The sequence below is a fragment of the Lissotriton vulgaris genome, unplaced genomic scaffold (assembly GCF_964263255.1).
Source record: "Lissotriton vulgaris unplaced genomic scaffold, aLisVul1.2 SCAFFOLD_2550, whole genome shotgun sequence".
NCBI classification, from domain to species: Eukaryota; Metazoa; Chordata; class Amphibia; order Caudata; family Salamandridae; genus Lissotriton; species Lissotriton vulgaris.
Genome location: NW_028252630.1, coordinates 124,586 through 142,959, shown reverse-complemented (window position 1 = coordinate 142,959; position 18,374 = coordinate 124,586). Strand labels below are relative to the sequence as shown.

The following is an 18,374-nucleotide window of genomic DNA, read 5'->3' as shown; positions in this document are numbered from 1 at the left end:
TGTCTCTTTATTTGGTAACCAGAGTGGTATAGAGGCGGTTAACGCCGGGCAATCTTGAAACAGGCCGTCAGCCCTACCGTTTTTTCTACAATTGGCGTCCCAAAGCGTGGGGCCCATCAGCGACACGTGGATCCAGTGGGAGAGGTCCCGACGACAGAGTGAACGACTGCAACGATCGGGAGAGTTCCTGTCCGATAGACCCTCGTCTGACAGCCGATCATCCGAACTTCACTAGTTCTGAACAGACCTCTCTCGAGTGATCTACGGTCCTGACTGGGAACCATCAGGAGTGCCGCGAACATCACGAAGAATAGAGGACGATCGGTCGCTTGATTCGGAAGACAGGAAACTGTCCATGCGGTCCAGGTAAGGTCGTGTAAACACGACAAAATTACGAAATGATTGTTTGATTTGGATAATACTAGTATTACGCTTTGTTGATTCTTCTGGAGATTTACCGTCTGCAAACGGAGGAACAACAGGCTCTCTCTTTGCAAGCAGTGAAGGATAGGTAACGCAGACTTTTGTCCCCATTGTAACTCGTCGTGCCTATCTTCCTCCCCCACTGTTTTCCCGAACTGTTGTTCGTGGATTGTTGTCTGGAGATTCTCTGTCTGCAAACAGGGAAGAACAAGGTCTCTCTTTGCAGGTAGAGAAAAAGTAGGTAACGCAAACTTTTAACCCGTCGTACCTACTTATTCTCCCCACTGATTGTTTGATTGACCGTACATTAAGTGTTCGGTATTGGTTCTTTTTTTTGAGGTATTCACCACCTGCAAACAACGGAGAATAGAAATATTCTATCTAGTCTTTGCACGCCGTGATAAGATAGGTAGTGCAGACCTTTGTCCCCGTTGTAACCCGTCATGCCTATCTTCTCCCCACTGATTGGTAGCCTGTTTAGCCCGGACCGCTTATTAGAGATGAACCATCCAGCTCCGCTGGAGGGCACCCCTAATAAGGACATGTTCACTAAGCATGGACTAGTCGCTATAGCTTATACTAAGTTATGGCATAAATACACAAAGAAGAACCCTGAAAGTCAGTGGCCACTGATAGGTTCCTTTGATGAAAACAAAATAAAAATATTGGAAATAGCGCTCCAGAAAAATAAGACCACGCCCACTATGCTTGATAGTATCAGCATGTGGCGCAAAGAAACGGAACAACGAAGAAAAACAGAAGAAGCAAAAATAGGGAAAGAATTACGAAAGGCAGCCCACCTAGCCGCTAAGCAACTAGAAGAAGAAAGAAAAGAAAGAAAAGAAGCTACACAAAAACAAGAATCAGGGCTGACAGGTCAATGTCCTGCTAGGACCCCCTCTACGCTCTACCCTGAATTGCCCTCCAAACAATGGGCGAACGATGAGTTACTGCTAGGTCCCCCAATCATCTACATGCCCCCTCCATACGCCCCCTGCCAACAACACCTACAAGCCCTGGGTGCGAACGAGAGTGACCTTAGCGCTAGTGCACCAGCCCTCGCGGCCTCCGCACCAGGCGCATTAGCAACAACACCAGGTGACCCCGAGGCTAGCGAGCAACCACCGGTCAGATCAAACAGACTGAGTAAAGATGAACGGGATGGGATTGACAAAATATCAAAGACACTAGTCGAGCGGAAGGAGAGCGAAGAATACACAATGAACACATATAATTCACATGCCAACAGCCACAGACGGCATTTCATTTTACGATTCAGCTACCACACCCTGAACGCATATGAGGATAGGTATCAGAGTAAGGGCCCCGCTAAACTGACAACGCTATATAGAAAGATTGATGTTGGAGATGGGACCGAACGTGAGGCGACGGACCTCTTCATGCAAATGCTTGAGGTCTTCCGCCACCTCACGGAACAGAAACCAGAAGTCAAGGTTACAGTCCCTGAAACAACCGAGTCCTCAGTAGAAGTAGCCAACTCTATGATGCCCATCAGAGAGGCGGCCCCTTACTGGCTTCCGCCACGTGGTCAGGGAACAAACGACGATATTAACCATGAAGATGCAAAGGGGAGGGTTGTGTACAATTTGGTTTACCAACCATAGGACCGACAAGACATCTTAACCTTTAGACAAACTCTGCCCGATTTAAGAAAGAACCCGACAGCATTCTATACCGAATTAGGCACAGCCTTGGGTTCGACGATAATGACTTTAGCGGACATTGACCTGTTTTTCGGGTTATGTCTGCCAGCTGACGTGTGGAAGCAAATCCGGAAGGCTGACCACACGGATCTGTTCGGACATACCTGGAAGCAACTCAGTGATCTAGATAGACAGCGAGAGCCCGGAAAGAAACCAGTAAAAGACATATTAGAACTCCCAGACAAATTAGTTCAGAAGTTAAAGACACTGATCCCAGAGAAAAAGGTAGACTGGTCGATAGTCACGGCCTGTCGTCAGAAACCCCAGGAAGATGTATCGGAATACTTCTCCCGATTCGAGACAGTGTTCTCCGACTACAGTGGGCAAGATATGACCACCACAACCGGACAACACCTGTTTGTACAAAATTATGTAAAGGGCCTATCACAAGAGGTTTCCCAAAAGCTGCAGACGAGTGAGAGTAGTTGGGGGGCCTCCAAACCCGCAGCTATCCTTCAGATGGCTCAGTATTACGAGCACCAGAAGAATGAGAGTGATAGGGCATCCGAGAAAAAGAAGAAAGATTTGAAAGAAAGGGTGATGATAGCCCAGATACAAGGTATAGCGGTCGGACGGGAACCCCACAGGGGGAACTACCAATCGACCACCTCTAGAAATCCGCCTCCCAAAGACCACACCCCAACACCCCACATTGGACGTAGAGACATTAGCGAGGACCAATGTGCCTTCTGCAAAGGATTCGGTCATTGGAAATCCCAGTGTGCGGTTCTATTAGAGATGAACAGAAATAGGGACCCCAAGGACGTAGCGGGTGGGCCGAGAAATAGGGGACAAGGACGAGGGTACACAAACGACACCACCAATGACAGACCAGGGAGATCGAACACATTTGACCGTCCCCGACAGAACCAGTATCAACTATCCGACGGTGAGAATGCCCCCGATTTTGCATAGGACTGCCAGGGGCAAGGGAGGGATCCAGTCGAGCTCTGTGTTGACCAGCAAGGTCCTTACGTCACTGCTAAGGTCCTGGGTACAGAGTCTCCATTTTTGGTAGACACTGGGGCGACACATAGTGTGTTATCGAAACGACTGATTCCAAGGGCACCCTTGTCTGGCTCACACATTATATCGATAGGTTTCGATGGGACGCCCTCCACTAACCCCCTGTCCGTGCCTATCACCTTTGATCTAGAAAGCAACACCACTGACACAACATTTCTGCTCTCCTCCAACTCCCCTGACGCCATTATGGGCATTGACTTACTGAAGCATTTTCGAGCTACCATTAGGTGTTCCTCAGATGGAGTCCGAGTCATCCTGTACGACAACCCAGGCACGCCCAAATCCTGCCCTGCACGACACATGTGCTCCATAACTGACGCTGATCTGTCCTTGCTCGACACCCTGCCCCCGTACCTATGGGCCAAGAATGACTCTGATGTGGGACGAATGATGATTGACCCCATTCATATAACTGTAAGACAGGACGCTATGCTCCCGAAACTCCCACAGTATCGGATATCGCCCGAGGGCGAGAAGGCACTGGTAGCAATCATTCAGTCTCTAGTAGATGCAGGAGTGGTCGAAGAAGTGGTTAGCAATGTCTGCAACAGCCCTATCCTACCCATTTTTAAAAAGCAAGGCGAGGGAGATGAGAAAGCGTACCGCTTCATCATCGACCTGCGAGAGATTAACAAAGTGGTTGTACCCCAATACCCCGTAGTCTCAGACATCACCACCATTTTGACCCTCATTCCATCCACTGCCACCACCTTCACTGTTATTGACCTCAAGAATGCGTTTTCTCTATCCCCATCCACCCAGACAGCCGTTATCTCTTCGGCTTCACCCTAAAATCCCGCTCGTACCGATTTTGTAGAGCTCCCCAGGGGTACACTGAAAGTCCCAGCATTTACAGCCAGGCCCTCAAAAGACAGCTGGACGCCGTCCAGCTACCAGATGGAGTGGTGTTGGTCCAATATGTCGATGATATCCTTTTGGCGGCTGACACCACCCCACTTGCAATCACAGCCACTATCCAACTCCTACACTTTCTCGCAGAAAATGGCCAAAAAGTCTCCAAAAAGAAACTACAGTTCTGCCAGCCACAAGTGACATACCTAGGCCATCTCCTGTCCAAAGAAGGGAGGAAACTTACGCCTGATCGAATCCAGACCATCCTAGATACCCCCATCCCAAAAACACAAAAGCAAGTCCGCTCTTTAGTTGGCCTTACCTCTTTTTGCAGACAATGGTTACCAAATTTCAGCCTCATTGTAAAACCCCTACTTGCCTTGCTGGCCAAAGATGCCCCCTTCCCGCTTCCTTGGACCCCTGAGTGTCAAGCATCCTTTAAGGAGCTACGGGATGCCCTTTGCTCGGCCCCTGTCCTGGAAACACCGGATTACTCCAAGCCCTTTTCCCTTTTCATCCACGAAAGGGAGGGGTGTGCATTGTCCGTTCTAACACAGTCTATCGGTCCTAAGCAGCGCCCTTGTGCCTACTTCTCTGCCACTCTTGACCCTGTAGCCAGAGATTTGCCTGCCTGCCTTCGAGCAGTAGCTGCCGCTGCTGTCTCTATCCGTCAGAGCGAGGGAATCGTACTTTCGAACTCCCTCACTGTGTTAGTACCCCATGCGGTCGACACCCTTTTGAACCAAACCAAGACTCAACACCTGACTAGCGCACGACTGACAGGGTACGAATTGACGCTACTTGCACCCCACATCACACTAAAGAGAGGCACGACTTTGAATCCTGCCACACTGTTGCCCCTGCCTGAAAATGACCCCGACGTGCCTTCCATACACGACTGTGTAACCCTCACGGACGAACAAACTAGGAGTAGAGTTGACCTCCGAGACACTGCTTTTGCGGACCCTGATGGAGAGCTATGGGTAGACGTCTCATGCATCAAACTCCCAGATGGCACCACTTCAGCTGCCTATGCAGTAACGACAGCCCGAACAGTAGTTGAGACAGCCCGCATCACACAACGATCTGCACAGGCTGCAGAGCTGATAGCCCTCACACGAGCATGCATCATAGCCACAGGAACCACCGCGAACGTATATACGGACAGCCAGTATGCCTTCGGGGTGGTTCACCATTTTGGGCTCCTATGGAGGGAAAGGGGATTCCTGACATCACACGGCACACCCATCCTTCACGGAGATCTGGTTTCTGCTTTGATTGAAGCAGTTCTCCTCCCCAAACGATTAGCAGTAATCAAATGCCAGGCACACAAGAAGGTGACAGACTTAGTCGGACAAGGGAACACACTGGCCGACATCACTGCACGAACCACAGCTGAGAACAAGACGGTGACACGCATATATGTGACCAGGTCACAAGCAGAGAAATGGACTGACGCTAGGGAAATGATTAGAGACATCCAGTCGGCCAGCACCCCTCACGAACTGACCGAGTGGGCACGGGTGGGTTTGAAGGACGATGAGGGCTGCTGGCGGACGAAAGACGCAAACAGATGGCTGCTGCCTGACCTCGGTACTGACTATGGCACATTCCCCCGCACACATAGGATCTGCACCCATGATCGAACTCATTTCCAAAGTCTGGTACAACGACAACATCCCCGACTCAGCCAAACGCCTGGTCCAGCAATGCCTTATCTGTTTGCAACACAACCTCGGGAAGGGAACTGTGGTGCCCCGGGGAGGGTTTGGGATCCCCGATCACCCCTTTGAGGTCCTCCAGATGGATTACATCCAGATAGAGAGATGCCAAGGCTTGAAGTATGTACTAGTCATTGTATGTGCCTTCAGCAAATACACAGGGATGAGCTAAGGTTTAAGAAACAAAACCTGAATGCTCATAAAGGGGTTGGTAGTGTACTACATGTTGAGGACACACAACCGCACCATGCATTACATCCAATTTCATCACAGTCACTCATATTATGATGTTGCATATGTTCTGAAATATCTATATTACTCTCTTCCTTCATGTTTTAAAGAAATATATATTTGGAACTCAAGGGAAGTTTCTGCACAGGTAAACTGACAACATTGTCAAAGGTTTAAGTTATCATCAGACCTAATACTTTCATGTTTTATCCCCAGTCATGATTAGGAAATTTATGATGTGTCTGCACCACTTCATTTGCCTCTATCAACAAAATATTAAGGGGTAATCAGCTAAGAGTATACTCAGCTTCCCGAGCTGAGACTCAGTTGCCACAACCCCCAATGATTGCTTGGACTTTCATATAGTGAAATTCATGGCAAACCTAAAGTCCACCGTTTGCTAGACATAGGACCGGAATGAGATCTCGGCAGACCGGTTACTCCGTAACAACGAATACACGTATCCCATCTGCCAAAAGTTAAATCCCAGAGGATATAATGGAATTTATTTTTCAGCGGACAGGATATCCGTCAGAGTTGTGATAGAGTCACCTGTCCGCCGAGATCCTATTCAGGTCCATAGTCTTGAACTTCACTCTGGTGCAACCTGTCCTCCACTGGCCTCCAACGTAACATCCGTCAAGGCATCCACCATGGCATGACGACAGTGAGGTTCCATCAGAGGTCTTGAGCAGGGGCAGGTCTAACTGATAACATCAGACTCTGGGTCTTCATTCTGTTGCCTGCATTGCATTGAATGCTTCATCCTGACTGAAGTAACTGGTCTTGGTATGGTATTTACCGTAATTTCTTTTACACATCTGTCATTAAGCACCAAACCCAAGCTAGCCAATAAAGACACAGACCCACCATAGATGCAGCAGTGTGAACTAATGTTTATTAGTTTTTTCAATGTTCAATACAAAGGGGGTCTATATTTTGTTTTCTATTTTTGCTTATAGCTGTAGCTGATTGCTGGATTAAAAGGCACATTAAAATTGGAGATATGAACCAATAACCCTGTGTTCTTGTATTTTGACACCATCAACACAACTGTGACATATATTCTAAATTACTTTATGATAGCAGAGGCATTCAACCAAGAAGCAGAAGAAACACTGGACTGGCTGTTCATGGCTACTCATGAAGCCAGCATTAATAGCACATCAGAGCAAGCTCCTTCTACAACCATAAGACAGACTTGTTGGGTGATTATAGGGCCCGTGCTTCGATAACTCAATGCATGAATCTAAGATGAGCTTCTGGGATGCCCAGGTGCATAGAATGGCTGATTAGAGAAGCCGGTGGTTACACAGCATTCCGGCCTCGATTGTACTAAGGACAATGGGCACTTATACACTGTGTCTCAGAGAGGCTGACATTAGTTCATGTGATTCCTCATCACAAGACCAGACACTGCATTCCACATACTTGTAGAGCTTTAGGAATGTGTCTTCTGATAACTACTAAGCTAGACTCAGAGTACCTGTGGGGGAAGAAAAAAGGTCTCGAACTTTCAGGGCAGGGGAACACTTTAAAGCATAATCATAGGTTTGCGATGATGCCAGGTTGAAAATTCCAACTTTGCAAAAATCTTGCGTAGTGCATCCACTGAAGGTATACTCTTTCCCAGCTACTCCTGTTGAAAAACACAAACAATAATCAGTCATTAACATTGCTGTTTGATCAAGGTTTTCTGCATTCGGAAGCAACCCATTTCCCTTCCATCCCCCCAGATCTCAGGTTGGCCGCTGACCCATAACAGTAATTGTTGGAGGCCATTTGTCCCAGGTTCGATGGCCTGGGATTCATTGATGAATTGTAAGTGTTACAGATGGTCGATACATGTCCTCATGGTGGGAATTAAGGGCAGGACACCGGACAAGGACACTGTCAGCATGACTTGTACGTTATAGTCTCAAGTGTTTATTGCTAACAATGATCATCATATTATTTGATAGAGATTATGTTAGAAATCATGTTGTTTTATACTGTTTGTGGTTTCCTTTTTCACTTGTTTCTTTTGCAATGAAAGTTGATAACTTCCACACATGTCATTTAAATGAAAACTAAGACTACTCAGTTAATTAAATGAAGCCATGAGGTGTACCACCTTCATGGCAGAAAGTATGTTTTATTTTTATTTTTATTTATTATCTCTTTGTGCACCCTCTGGTGGTGGATTTTAATCCTGCATAGAACATAAAATACCACTGCACCATAGTGGTGTGTTAATGAGTGCCAGAAATAAGTTGTGATTCAAGCATAAACAGGTTTATTGACTTCAAGAACACAGATGTCGCAGCGTCCCTTCCTCCTCAACCCGCAGCAGCTGCACTCTAGCTGAGTTGCGAGGAAGGATGCTCTGCGTAGAGCCTTGGTGCATGGAGATTGCACAGAGGCACACGGCCCACCAAGACAAGTGGAATTATAACACAATGTATCTCACCAGGCCTCCAGGCAGTTCCATTGAAGATGACACAGGTGTTCTGCTTTCCAGTGCACTGAACATCTACAGTTGGTGTGCAGGTCATCGCGGACTGGTCACTGGTACAACCTTCACATATGTATCCATTGGGGGTGTCGTCTGGAGGAGGAGCTGAAACAACGAAGGACAGGTATTGAGAAGCATAATTCTGTTCATAAAAATGGTGCTCAGTCCCCAGATTCTCACAATGACTGCTTTTGACACCCCACTTTGTATGCAATTACAGAAATGTTAGATTTGTCTCTTGAGTCCCAGATCATTTATGTTTGTCTATGAAAAGGATGTGTTACCAGTGAGTGCAGTAGAATTGTGTGTTGTTTGAGTAGATCACTAGCCTGATTGTATGCGACATGTAAGTGAGTAGTAAGGGCAAACATACACACACATATCCATAATGCAAAAATATTCAATATACACCCTTTCTTTTTTAGCTACTAAATCAAAATATTTAAAATAGTTAGAAATTCAAACAAATATAAATGAATTCTAAAAATGTATGCAAATAGTAAATAGAAAAATGTAATTATATGAAGTTTTGATACACTAATTTGTAACTTAAAAATTGATATAACAATAACTTAATATATTTTTTTTGCATTTTTCAATTTTTTATATTCAATATTTGAATTAACATTATTTTTTTGGGGGGGTGTTATTTTAATCTCCTACCACCATTATTTTCGATTGGAGGCTATCACAGGATCAGTGGTTGGCACTGTGTGGTGCTGCACTTACAAATGTTTTTGTTTTTAGTTTTTTCACTTGTAACTTCCACTCAGATCTTGTGACAGCCAAAAGTTGTAGTTACTTAATATGTATGTCACTGTTGTGAATCAGGCCTGTCCATCTATTGTTCCATTTTCATTGACTTACCCTTTAATTTGTTTCACCATCTATGTCATCTTACACCCTCTCTTCATTCTGCTCTCCTGTTCTTCTTTGTGTCTTCCCTCTACCGCTGTGGTGGTTCCCACCATGTCCTAAGCCTCCCCCACTTGCTTACTACTGGCAGCCACAGAGCAAATCAGCCCTGAAGCAGATGCCATCTGCCCCTGCCTGGCACACATTGGGCCCTTACGGCCAACACCCTTTTATTCACTTCTTCTTCCTCACTTCTCTCTCTCACTCTCTCGGTATCTTGCGCACTTTTGTGTCTACACTCTTTTTGCCCTTTGAACGCCTATTTTTCTTTCATTTCTAGCCTCCTTAACAGTTTCCCACCACGGCTCCCCCTTTGCTACCTACTTGCTCTCTGCTTTATCTCTCGCTGCCACTTCTACACTGTTTTCCCAAGTCTCCCTTAGACACTCTTTACGCATGTCTGCTGCTGTCTGTTGCCTTCTTTCCAATCACTCTTCCATAGCTTTTGATGCAAATGGAGCTCCTTGCAATTCTTCTTTGCTCCTTTCAGGGCAATTTCTGACCCCTCTTACTCATTATCTCCTTCCGCTCTTCTGTGCCTATTTTTCCTGTTTCCCCAACTGTCGTTTCATTTATATGCCCATCTTTGATCTTTTACCTCTTGCCTCCTTTCACCTTCATACTCATTTGATTCAAGTTATATCCCATGCATTTTATCTCTATGTACAGACACTGGACGGAGGCAATCTAGCATTATATTTAAAATACCACCTCGCCCTAGTTGTGTGTTCATGAGAGTGAGTTCACTGAAAATACTTAATAATAATAATAATAAAAGGGGTTTTATCATGCGCAAACTTAGCCCAATGGGCATCAAGGCGCCTAATTCCAAATCCAGCTCATAACAAAAACCCTGCAGCTCAACCTGTGTAAGCTCCAGAAAAGCACCACGTTTTTAAGGCCTTTTTAAACAGCGCTAGAGAGGGTAGGGTCTTCATCTCCATCGGCAAGGTGTTCCAGTCTGTGGGGCAACGACGGAAAAGGCCCTAGCTCCCCATCTGGTGAGCTTAAAGCGAGGGGCAACAAGTTGGAATAGTCCCGAAGATCGCAAGCACCTTGTGGGGTGATAGCGAGTAAGCAGGGAACTGATAGCGCCTTTAGGTCCATCCTCGAGAGCTCTATAGGTCAGACACAGAATTTTAAAGTAAATTCTGTGCTGAATAGGCAGCCAATGAAGGTCTCTCCTCGCAGCAGTAGCAGAAGAAGCCCTAGGAAGATCTAGGACAAAACGTGCAACAGCATTCTGCACGATTTGCAGTCGGTGTATGAGGCCCTTGTTGGATTCCATGTAGAGAGAGTTGCAATAGTCTAACCTGGAACCAACAAGGGCGACTGCAATCTGCTTGCGTGCTTGAAGAGACAGATAGCTGCGAATTCTGTTGAGCGTCCTGATCACGCCCCAGCAGGTCGCAACAGTCCGATTCACCTGTAGGGACATCGAGAGTGAAGTATCGAACACCACACCCAGATTTCTGGCAGATTGAGAGGGAGTGGGGCAGATGCCAAGAGAGGAGGGCCACCACTCACTCGACCAGATATCTTGGTCCTTCCCAAAGACCAAGACCTCAGTCTTGTCGCCATTTAGCTTCAGGGAGTTGGTAACCATCCAATCAGCAACATGTTGCATACAGGACCTGAAGCTAGAGGCAGATGTTATGACAGAGGACTGAGTGAGTGAAACCATGATCTGGGTGTCATCGGCGTATGATACCACCTCCATCCCCTGCGATCTTACAAGCCTAGCAAGGGGGGCCACGTAGATGTTGAACAGGGTCGGACTTAATGCCGACCCCTGTGGCACCCCACATTGCAAAGACTTTGCTGGGGAGAGGTGGTTGCCGAGCATCACTCTCTGTTCCCTATCAAGGAGAAAGGAGTTGAGGAGACTCAGGGCCGAGCCAGTGACACCTGCCTCCCTAAGCCGAGATGTTAGGATGGCAGGAGACAGGGTGTCAAATGCGGCCGTGAGGTCCAATAGCACAAGGACAGTAGTTTGTCCAGCATCAACCTTGCGTCGGATGTTATCTACTACAGAGGTGAGAGCAGATTCCGTGCTATGATGTTTTCGAAATCCATGTTGGGTAAATGTCCAGATACTCCGAAGCTTCAAGGAAAGAAGATAAATGGCGATTCAAGTGTGCTTCTGAAATTTTAGCAGGTGCAGGGAGCAGGGAAATGGGTCTAAAATTTTTCAAGAGGCCAGGATCGAGTGAAGGCTTCTTGAGGAGCGGCTTCACAATGGCCTTCTTCCATATTGATGGAAAAGTGCCTTGGGCGATTACCTTATTCATCACCTCAAGTAGGGGAGGAAGGAGGCTGTTCTACACTCTTTTAGCTTTTTAAGAGGCAATGGATCTAGTGGAGAGGAGGATTTTGTCTTGTCTAGAAGAAGATTCAATCCCTCCAGAGACATAGAAGGAAAATCAGAGAGAAGGCTGGAAGGGGCTATATCCAGTGACTCAGAAAAGCTTATGCCTGGAGAAATATTTTCAGCCAAGGAGAGACGTTGTACTTCTAGGGAAGTATGAATATCAAAGATTTTTTTATGAAAAAAGTCTGCAATGTTGTCACAAAGACGTTGAGAACTGACTACGGGATCTGGAAGTTGGAGGGAGCATAGCAAGTCCGTAATTTTGAAAAGCTCCCTAGAGGAAGAGAGTGAACTAGTGAGGTTGGAAAAGTATTCCTTCTTCTCCATTATCACTTTCTGCTTATACTCCCGTAGAGCAGACTTATGAGCCTCCCTATCCATGGGATCCCAAGTTTTCCTCCATCTCCTCTCACTGCTTCTGCAGCCCTGTCTTAATAATCTAAGATGGTCCGAGAACCATGGCGCTGATGGTTTCTGTCGGGCTACATATCGCAGGGATGCAGGGGCAAGTTTTTCTACTACATTAGTGATAGAATCCGTGTGACTCTTCATGCTGTTATCCTGTAAGCAGCCAGTCTTGCCAAGTGATAATCAATATAACCCACTTCTCTTTCTGCAGGGGGTAGAGAAGCGCCATGAGAACCTGTTACGGCAAAGACATGATTGACGGAATGCTGACAATGCAACAAGCATCCCGGGACCGGTTTCAGGGTATGTCCCTTCTTCAGACAGGCTAGCTTGAATCCAGTGGCAACGTGAGCAAGGGACCCACATCTGGGCATACCCATCCCACTTAGAGTGAAAAGTGTTACAACAAACAAATGATGGACAGAATGATGACAATGCAAACTCCCCCCTTCAAAAGATCTGGGTTAAATCCATAGTTCTTTGGCCCACGCCACCACCCCAGTGTGGACCCGAACATCTGCAAATCAGTCTTGACCCTGTGCCTTATGGGAACCGTCCAGACCAAACTGCCAGTGCAGGTCCTCCCTGAACCGGAAACAAGCATCCTGGGACTGGTTTCAGGGTATGTCACGCGTCTTCAGCCAGGCTAGCTTGAATCCAGTGGCACAGTGAGCAAGGGACCCACGTCTGAGCATACGCATCACACTTAGGGCGAAAGGTGTTACAACAAACAAATGATGGACGGAATGCTGACAATGCAAACGTTCTCCCCCAGTCAAAAGATTTGGGTTAAATCCATTGTTCTTTTGCCCACTCTTCCACCCCAGTTTGGAACCAGCCATATGCAAATCAGTCTTGACCTTTTGCCTCATGGGAACAGTCCAGATGGAACTGCCAGGCTCGGTCATCCCTTTACCGGAAATAAGCATCCTGGGACCGGTTTCATGGTATGTCCACCTTCTTCAGCAAGGCCAGCTTGAATACAGTGGCACAGTGAGAAAGGGACCAACATTTGGGCATACCCATCCCACTTAGGGCGAAAAGTGTTACAGCAAACAAATGATGGACGGAATGGTGACAAAGCAAACATTCTCCCCAAGTCAAAAGATCTGGGTTGAATCCATCGTTCTTTTGCCCACTCTGCCATCCCAGTTTGGACCCAGCCATATACAAATCAGTCTGGACCCTGTGCATCATGGGAACAGTCCTGACTGAACTGCAAGGCCAGGTCCTTGCTGGACCAGAAACAAGCATCCTGGGACCGGTTTCAGAGTATGTCACCCTGCTTCAGCCGTGCTCACTTGAATCCCATGGCACAGTGAGCAAGGGACCCATGTCTAGGAATACCCATCTCACTTAGGGTGAAAAGTGTAACAGCAAACAAATGATGGACGGAATGCTGACAATGCAAACACTCCCCCCAGTAGAAAGATCTGGGTTAAATTCATTGTTCTTTGCCCACTCCTCCACTCCAGTTTGAGAACCTGTGGCCATTGCGGTTCAAACACCAAACTTGGAGGAGACTGATTGGGTTTAACCACCCTCTCCTCTCTCGCTTCTCCTAAACCTCTAAGCCCTGCCGACCCTCAAAACTGTCTAATGATGAATGCAACACATAGTGAAGTGAACACTTGGAGTGGGTTGCCTCTGGTAGGGCAAATCAGTCTGGACCCTGTGCCTCATGGGTACAGTTCACACCAAACTACCAGGCTAGGTTCTCCCTGGAGCGGAAAGAAGCATCCTGGGATCATTTCAGAGTATGTCACCCTTCTTCATACAGGCTAGGTTCAATCCAGTGGCACAGTGAGCAAGGAACCCAGGTCTGGGCATATCCATCCCACTTAGGGTGAAAAGTGTTACAGCAAACAAATGATGGTCGGAATGCTGACAATGCAAACACTCTCCCAAAGTGAAAAGATCTGGGTTGAATCCATTGGTCTTTTGCCCACTCCTCCACTGCAGTTTGAGAACCTGTGGCCACTGCGGCACAAACACCAAACTTGGTGAAGACTGATTGGGTTTAACCACCCTCAACTCTCTCGTTTCTCACAAACCTCTAAGCCCTGCCTACCCTCAAAACAACTAAATGGTGGATGCAACACAAAGTGAAGTGGAAACTTGGAGTGGGGTGCCTCTGGTACGGCAAAGGCAAGCCTACCTGTGACAGTCTCTGCCCTGTCCTGCCCGCACCCAGCACCCAGCTTAATCCCAGCTGCTCATTCCTAAGTTATCGCCAGACAACACCAAAGGGGGTTTCTCTTGCACAGGGCTAGACGGGGCATTTTACTTGTGGGCCGCTAGTGTGGGGTCCAGTTTTTGACCCTAGGGCAGTTTTTTGTTACCAGTAGTCTGCATTATCAGCCCTCTTTAACAAAAGCAGCAGCATTGAGACAGGAGTGGTGCTTTCCACTAGCACCCCCAAACCTGGAGGACAGCCAAGCTGTTAGCCAAGGCTTGTTTTGGTTCCCAGTCTGGCCATGCTCGTGCACCCTTTGAGAACCTCTGCATGCACCACACACAACATGCAGAGAAAACACCAGAATCCTGACCACACTCACCCCAGCTCCACTGCTCCCCCATTCTGTGTCCTTTTCAACACAGCCTACCTCACCTTCACAGACTGTCCCTACCCTGCACACACCCTTTGTTATGACACCTACTCTCCTAATCTCTCAGCTGTAGATTGGCATCCCTCTTGTTATAGTTGTTGGAGTCACAGACTGCACGTACCCTGAACATCCCTCCTGATGCAAATGTTGAAGTCACAGACTGCACATACACTGATCCTCCTTTCTGGTACAGATCTTGGAGTCTCAGATTAAACATACTCTGAACATCCCTCCTGTTATAGATGTTGAAGTCACAGACTGCACATACCCTGAACACCCACTCTGTTACAAATGTTGTAGTCACAGACTGCATGTACCCTCTACACCCCTCCTGTTACAGATTTTGTAATCATAGACTACATGTACCCTAAACATCCCTCCTGTTACAGATGTTGTAATCACAGACTGCATATACCCTGAATAGCCCTCCTGTTACAGATGTTGTAGTCACAGACTGCATGTACCCTGAACATCCCTCCTTTTATAGATGTTGTAGTCACAGACTGCACGTACCCTCTACACCCCTCCTGTTACAGATTTTGTAATCATAGACTACATGTACCCTGAACATCCCTCCTGTTACAGGTATTTTAGTCACAGACTGCATGTACCCTGAACATCCCTCCTGTTACAGATGTTGTAGTCACAGACTGCATGTACCCTGAAAATCCCTCCTGTTACAGATGTTTAGTCACAGACTGCATGTACCCTGAATATCCCTCCTGTTACAGATGTTGTAATCACAGACTGCATATACCCTGAATAGCCCTCCTGTTACAGATGTTGTAGTCACAGACTGCATGTACCCTGAACATCCCTCCTGTTACAGATGCTGTAGTCACATACTGCATGTACCCTGAATATCCCTCCTGTTACATCTGTTTTAGTCACTGACTGCATGTACCCAGAACTTCCCTCCTTTTACAGATGTTGTAGTCACAGACTGCATGTACCCTGAACAGCCCTCCTGTTACAGATGTTGTAGTCACACACTGCATGTACCCTGAACAGCCCTCATGTTAAAGATGTTGTAGTCACAGACTGCATTTATCCTGAACATCCCTTCTATAACAGATGTTGTAGTCACAGACAGCATGCACCCTAAATATCCCTCCTGTTACAGATCTCGTAGTCACAGACGGCATGCACCCTAAATAGCCCTCCTGTTACAGATCTCGTAGTCACAGACTGAATGTACCCTGAAAATCCCTCCTGTTACAGATGTTTAGTCACAGACTGCATGTACCCTGAACATCCCTCCTGTTACAGATGTTGTAATCACAGACTGCATATACCCTGAATAGCCCTCCTGTTACAGATGTTGTAGTCACAGACTGCATGTACCCTGAACATCCCTCCTGTTACAGATGCTGTAGTCACAGACTGCATGTACCCTGAATATCCCTCCTGTTACATATGTTTTAGTCACTGACTGCATGTACCCAGAACTTCCCTCCTTTTACAGATGTTTTAGTCACAGACTGCATGTACCCTGAACAGCCCTCCTGTTACAGATGTTGTAGTCACAGACTGCATGTACCCTGAACAGCCCTCATCTTAAAGATGTTGTAGTCACAGACTCTATTTATCCTGAACATCCCTTCTATAACAGATGTTGTAGTCACAGACAGAATGCACCCTAAATATCCCTCCTGTTACAGATCTCGTAGTCACAGACTGAATGTACCCTGAAAATCGCTCCTGTTACAGATGTTTAGTCACAGACTGCATGTACCCTGAACATCCCTCCTGTTACAGATGTTGTAGTCAGAGACTGCATGTACCCTGAACAGCCCTCCTGTTACAGATGTTGTAGTCACAGACTGTATGTACCCTGAACAGCCCTCATCTTACAGATGTTGTAGTCACAGACTGCATGTACCCTGAACAGCCCTCCTGTTACAGATGTTGTAGTCACAGACTGCATGTACCCTGAACAGCCCTCATCTTAAAGATGTTGTAGTCACAGACTCTATTTATCCTGAACATCCCTTCTATAACAGATGTTGTAGTCACAGACAGCATGCACCCTAAATATCCCTCCTGTTACAGATCTCGTAGTCACAGACTGCACATACCCTGAACAGTCCTTCTGTTACAGTTTTCAGTCATAAACTGTACGTACCCTTCACATCTCCGCTGTTGCAGGAATCAGAGTCACAGCACGCTCTGCTAGTCCGTAGACTGGCCCCTGGACCGTTGAAGGAGAACTCTCTGCCACAGGCTGCTTTTTGGGATGGATCCAGACAGTCCTTGAACGCAGTTAGAATAACATGAGTTCCTGTTGGAAAAATGAATATTAGTGTTGAACAAAAAACGGATCTGAGCATAGGTTCCAGCAAGGACATGGTCATCTCGAAGGAGTCCGGTAAAACAGATTCAGCCACTACTTGCGCATCAATAATCTGGACGAGCAGGAGCTGGCGTGTACATTTTTATCAAAACTTACATTATGTTTTTTATCACAGAACAATTTTAATTAGGCAATATATTTTACTGAAAATGTTATGAATCAGGTGTCACACTTCTCTCCTCCCACACTGCTACTTACTCCATGGCATTCTACCACTAGGTTTTACGTCATGCTCCTTTTCTACCCAATTCTACAATTCTGACCTTTCTGAGCTTGTTTTCTGCTAAAGATTGCAAATTATGACTTTGAAATCAGGCAAGAAAGAGAACCTCACTTGGCAGGTTGAGGTAATTATATTAGGCATCACATATTAGCCAATCAGAAGTTGGTTCCCTGTGGATACAAGGGAGGAGGATTCTGGAGGTCAGATAGGAAGCTTGTAGGCGCCTTCATAAATGGCCACAATGTTGCCAATGGAGTCACGTGCTACAGATATGCAGCGTGTTGCACTCACCGACTGTGTTGTTCTCTAGGCCTGCGACGCAGTGAGTGACGTCAGGAGGGCACTGCATCATGATACCCGAGCAGCTGTTGCTGTGAAGAGCGAAACACTGCTCGCAAAATAGGCAATCTGCAGAGAAAAGAAATTAATTATAAAGAGACCACTGTATTTATGGGTTTTGTCATCCGTGACTATGCAAAGCATGACGACTATGGAAGCAGGATGTTGTGAATCTGGACTTCCTGATTAACTTTGCCCACCATTATGATATCTGGCAACGCAATATGTCCTACTTTTTTAAGGAGAGTTCTTATTTCTAATTGGTCTCGTGTCTTCTCACTTCTCTTTTTCACAGGTCTGTTGTGCACACAATTGTGGCAAACTATGTAGCATTTTGCTAGTCTAGTGCACATCCTGTGTGTGTGTCTCTTTTCCATTCGGTTCTTGGTTTTGATCAGGAGCAGCACATTGGCCTTTCCCTGACATGCATAATGGATATTTATTACTTTTTAACTACAATCACGTGCACTTCACAACAATTCCATAATCCTGGTCCTGAAGACGTACCAGCGATCTTTAGTGGCAACAGAGGCACGAAACATGTTGACCGTTTTGTGACATCAAGTCATAATATGACCTTTTGGGATTATACTCCATTTTGGAGTCTTTTACTCTGTCAAAGGGTTCAACTACCCACATTTACCTTTTCTAAGGCCACCCCTAGTCAAATTTAAAATCACTATGC

At 46.5% G+C, this 18,374-nt stretch overlaps 1 protein-coding gene across 1 annotated transcript in view; it reads right to left on the bottom strand.

The window, feature by feature from the left end:
- LOC147662092 (phospholipase A2 inhibitor and Ly6/PLAUR domain-containing protein-like) overlaps window positions 1-18,374 on the bottom strand; it is a 72,089-nt gene that overhangs the window by 28,548 nt on the left and 25,167 nt on the right. Inside the window, exons 2-5 of the mRNA XM_086951117.1 lie at window positions 17,642-17,758; window positions 16,900-17,055; window positions 8,427-8,576; window positions 7,464-7,616 (exon numbers count right to left, since the gene is read on the bottom strand). Of these exons, the coding sequence (XP_086807243.1) occupies window positions 7,464-7,616; window positions 8,427-8,576; window positions 16,900-17,055; window positions 17,642-17,758 (576 nt within the window). The remainder of the gene's footprint in view (window positions 1-7,463; window positions 7,617-8,426; window positions 8,577-16,899; window positions 17,056-17,641; window positions 17,759-18,374) is intronic.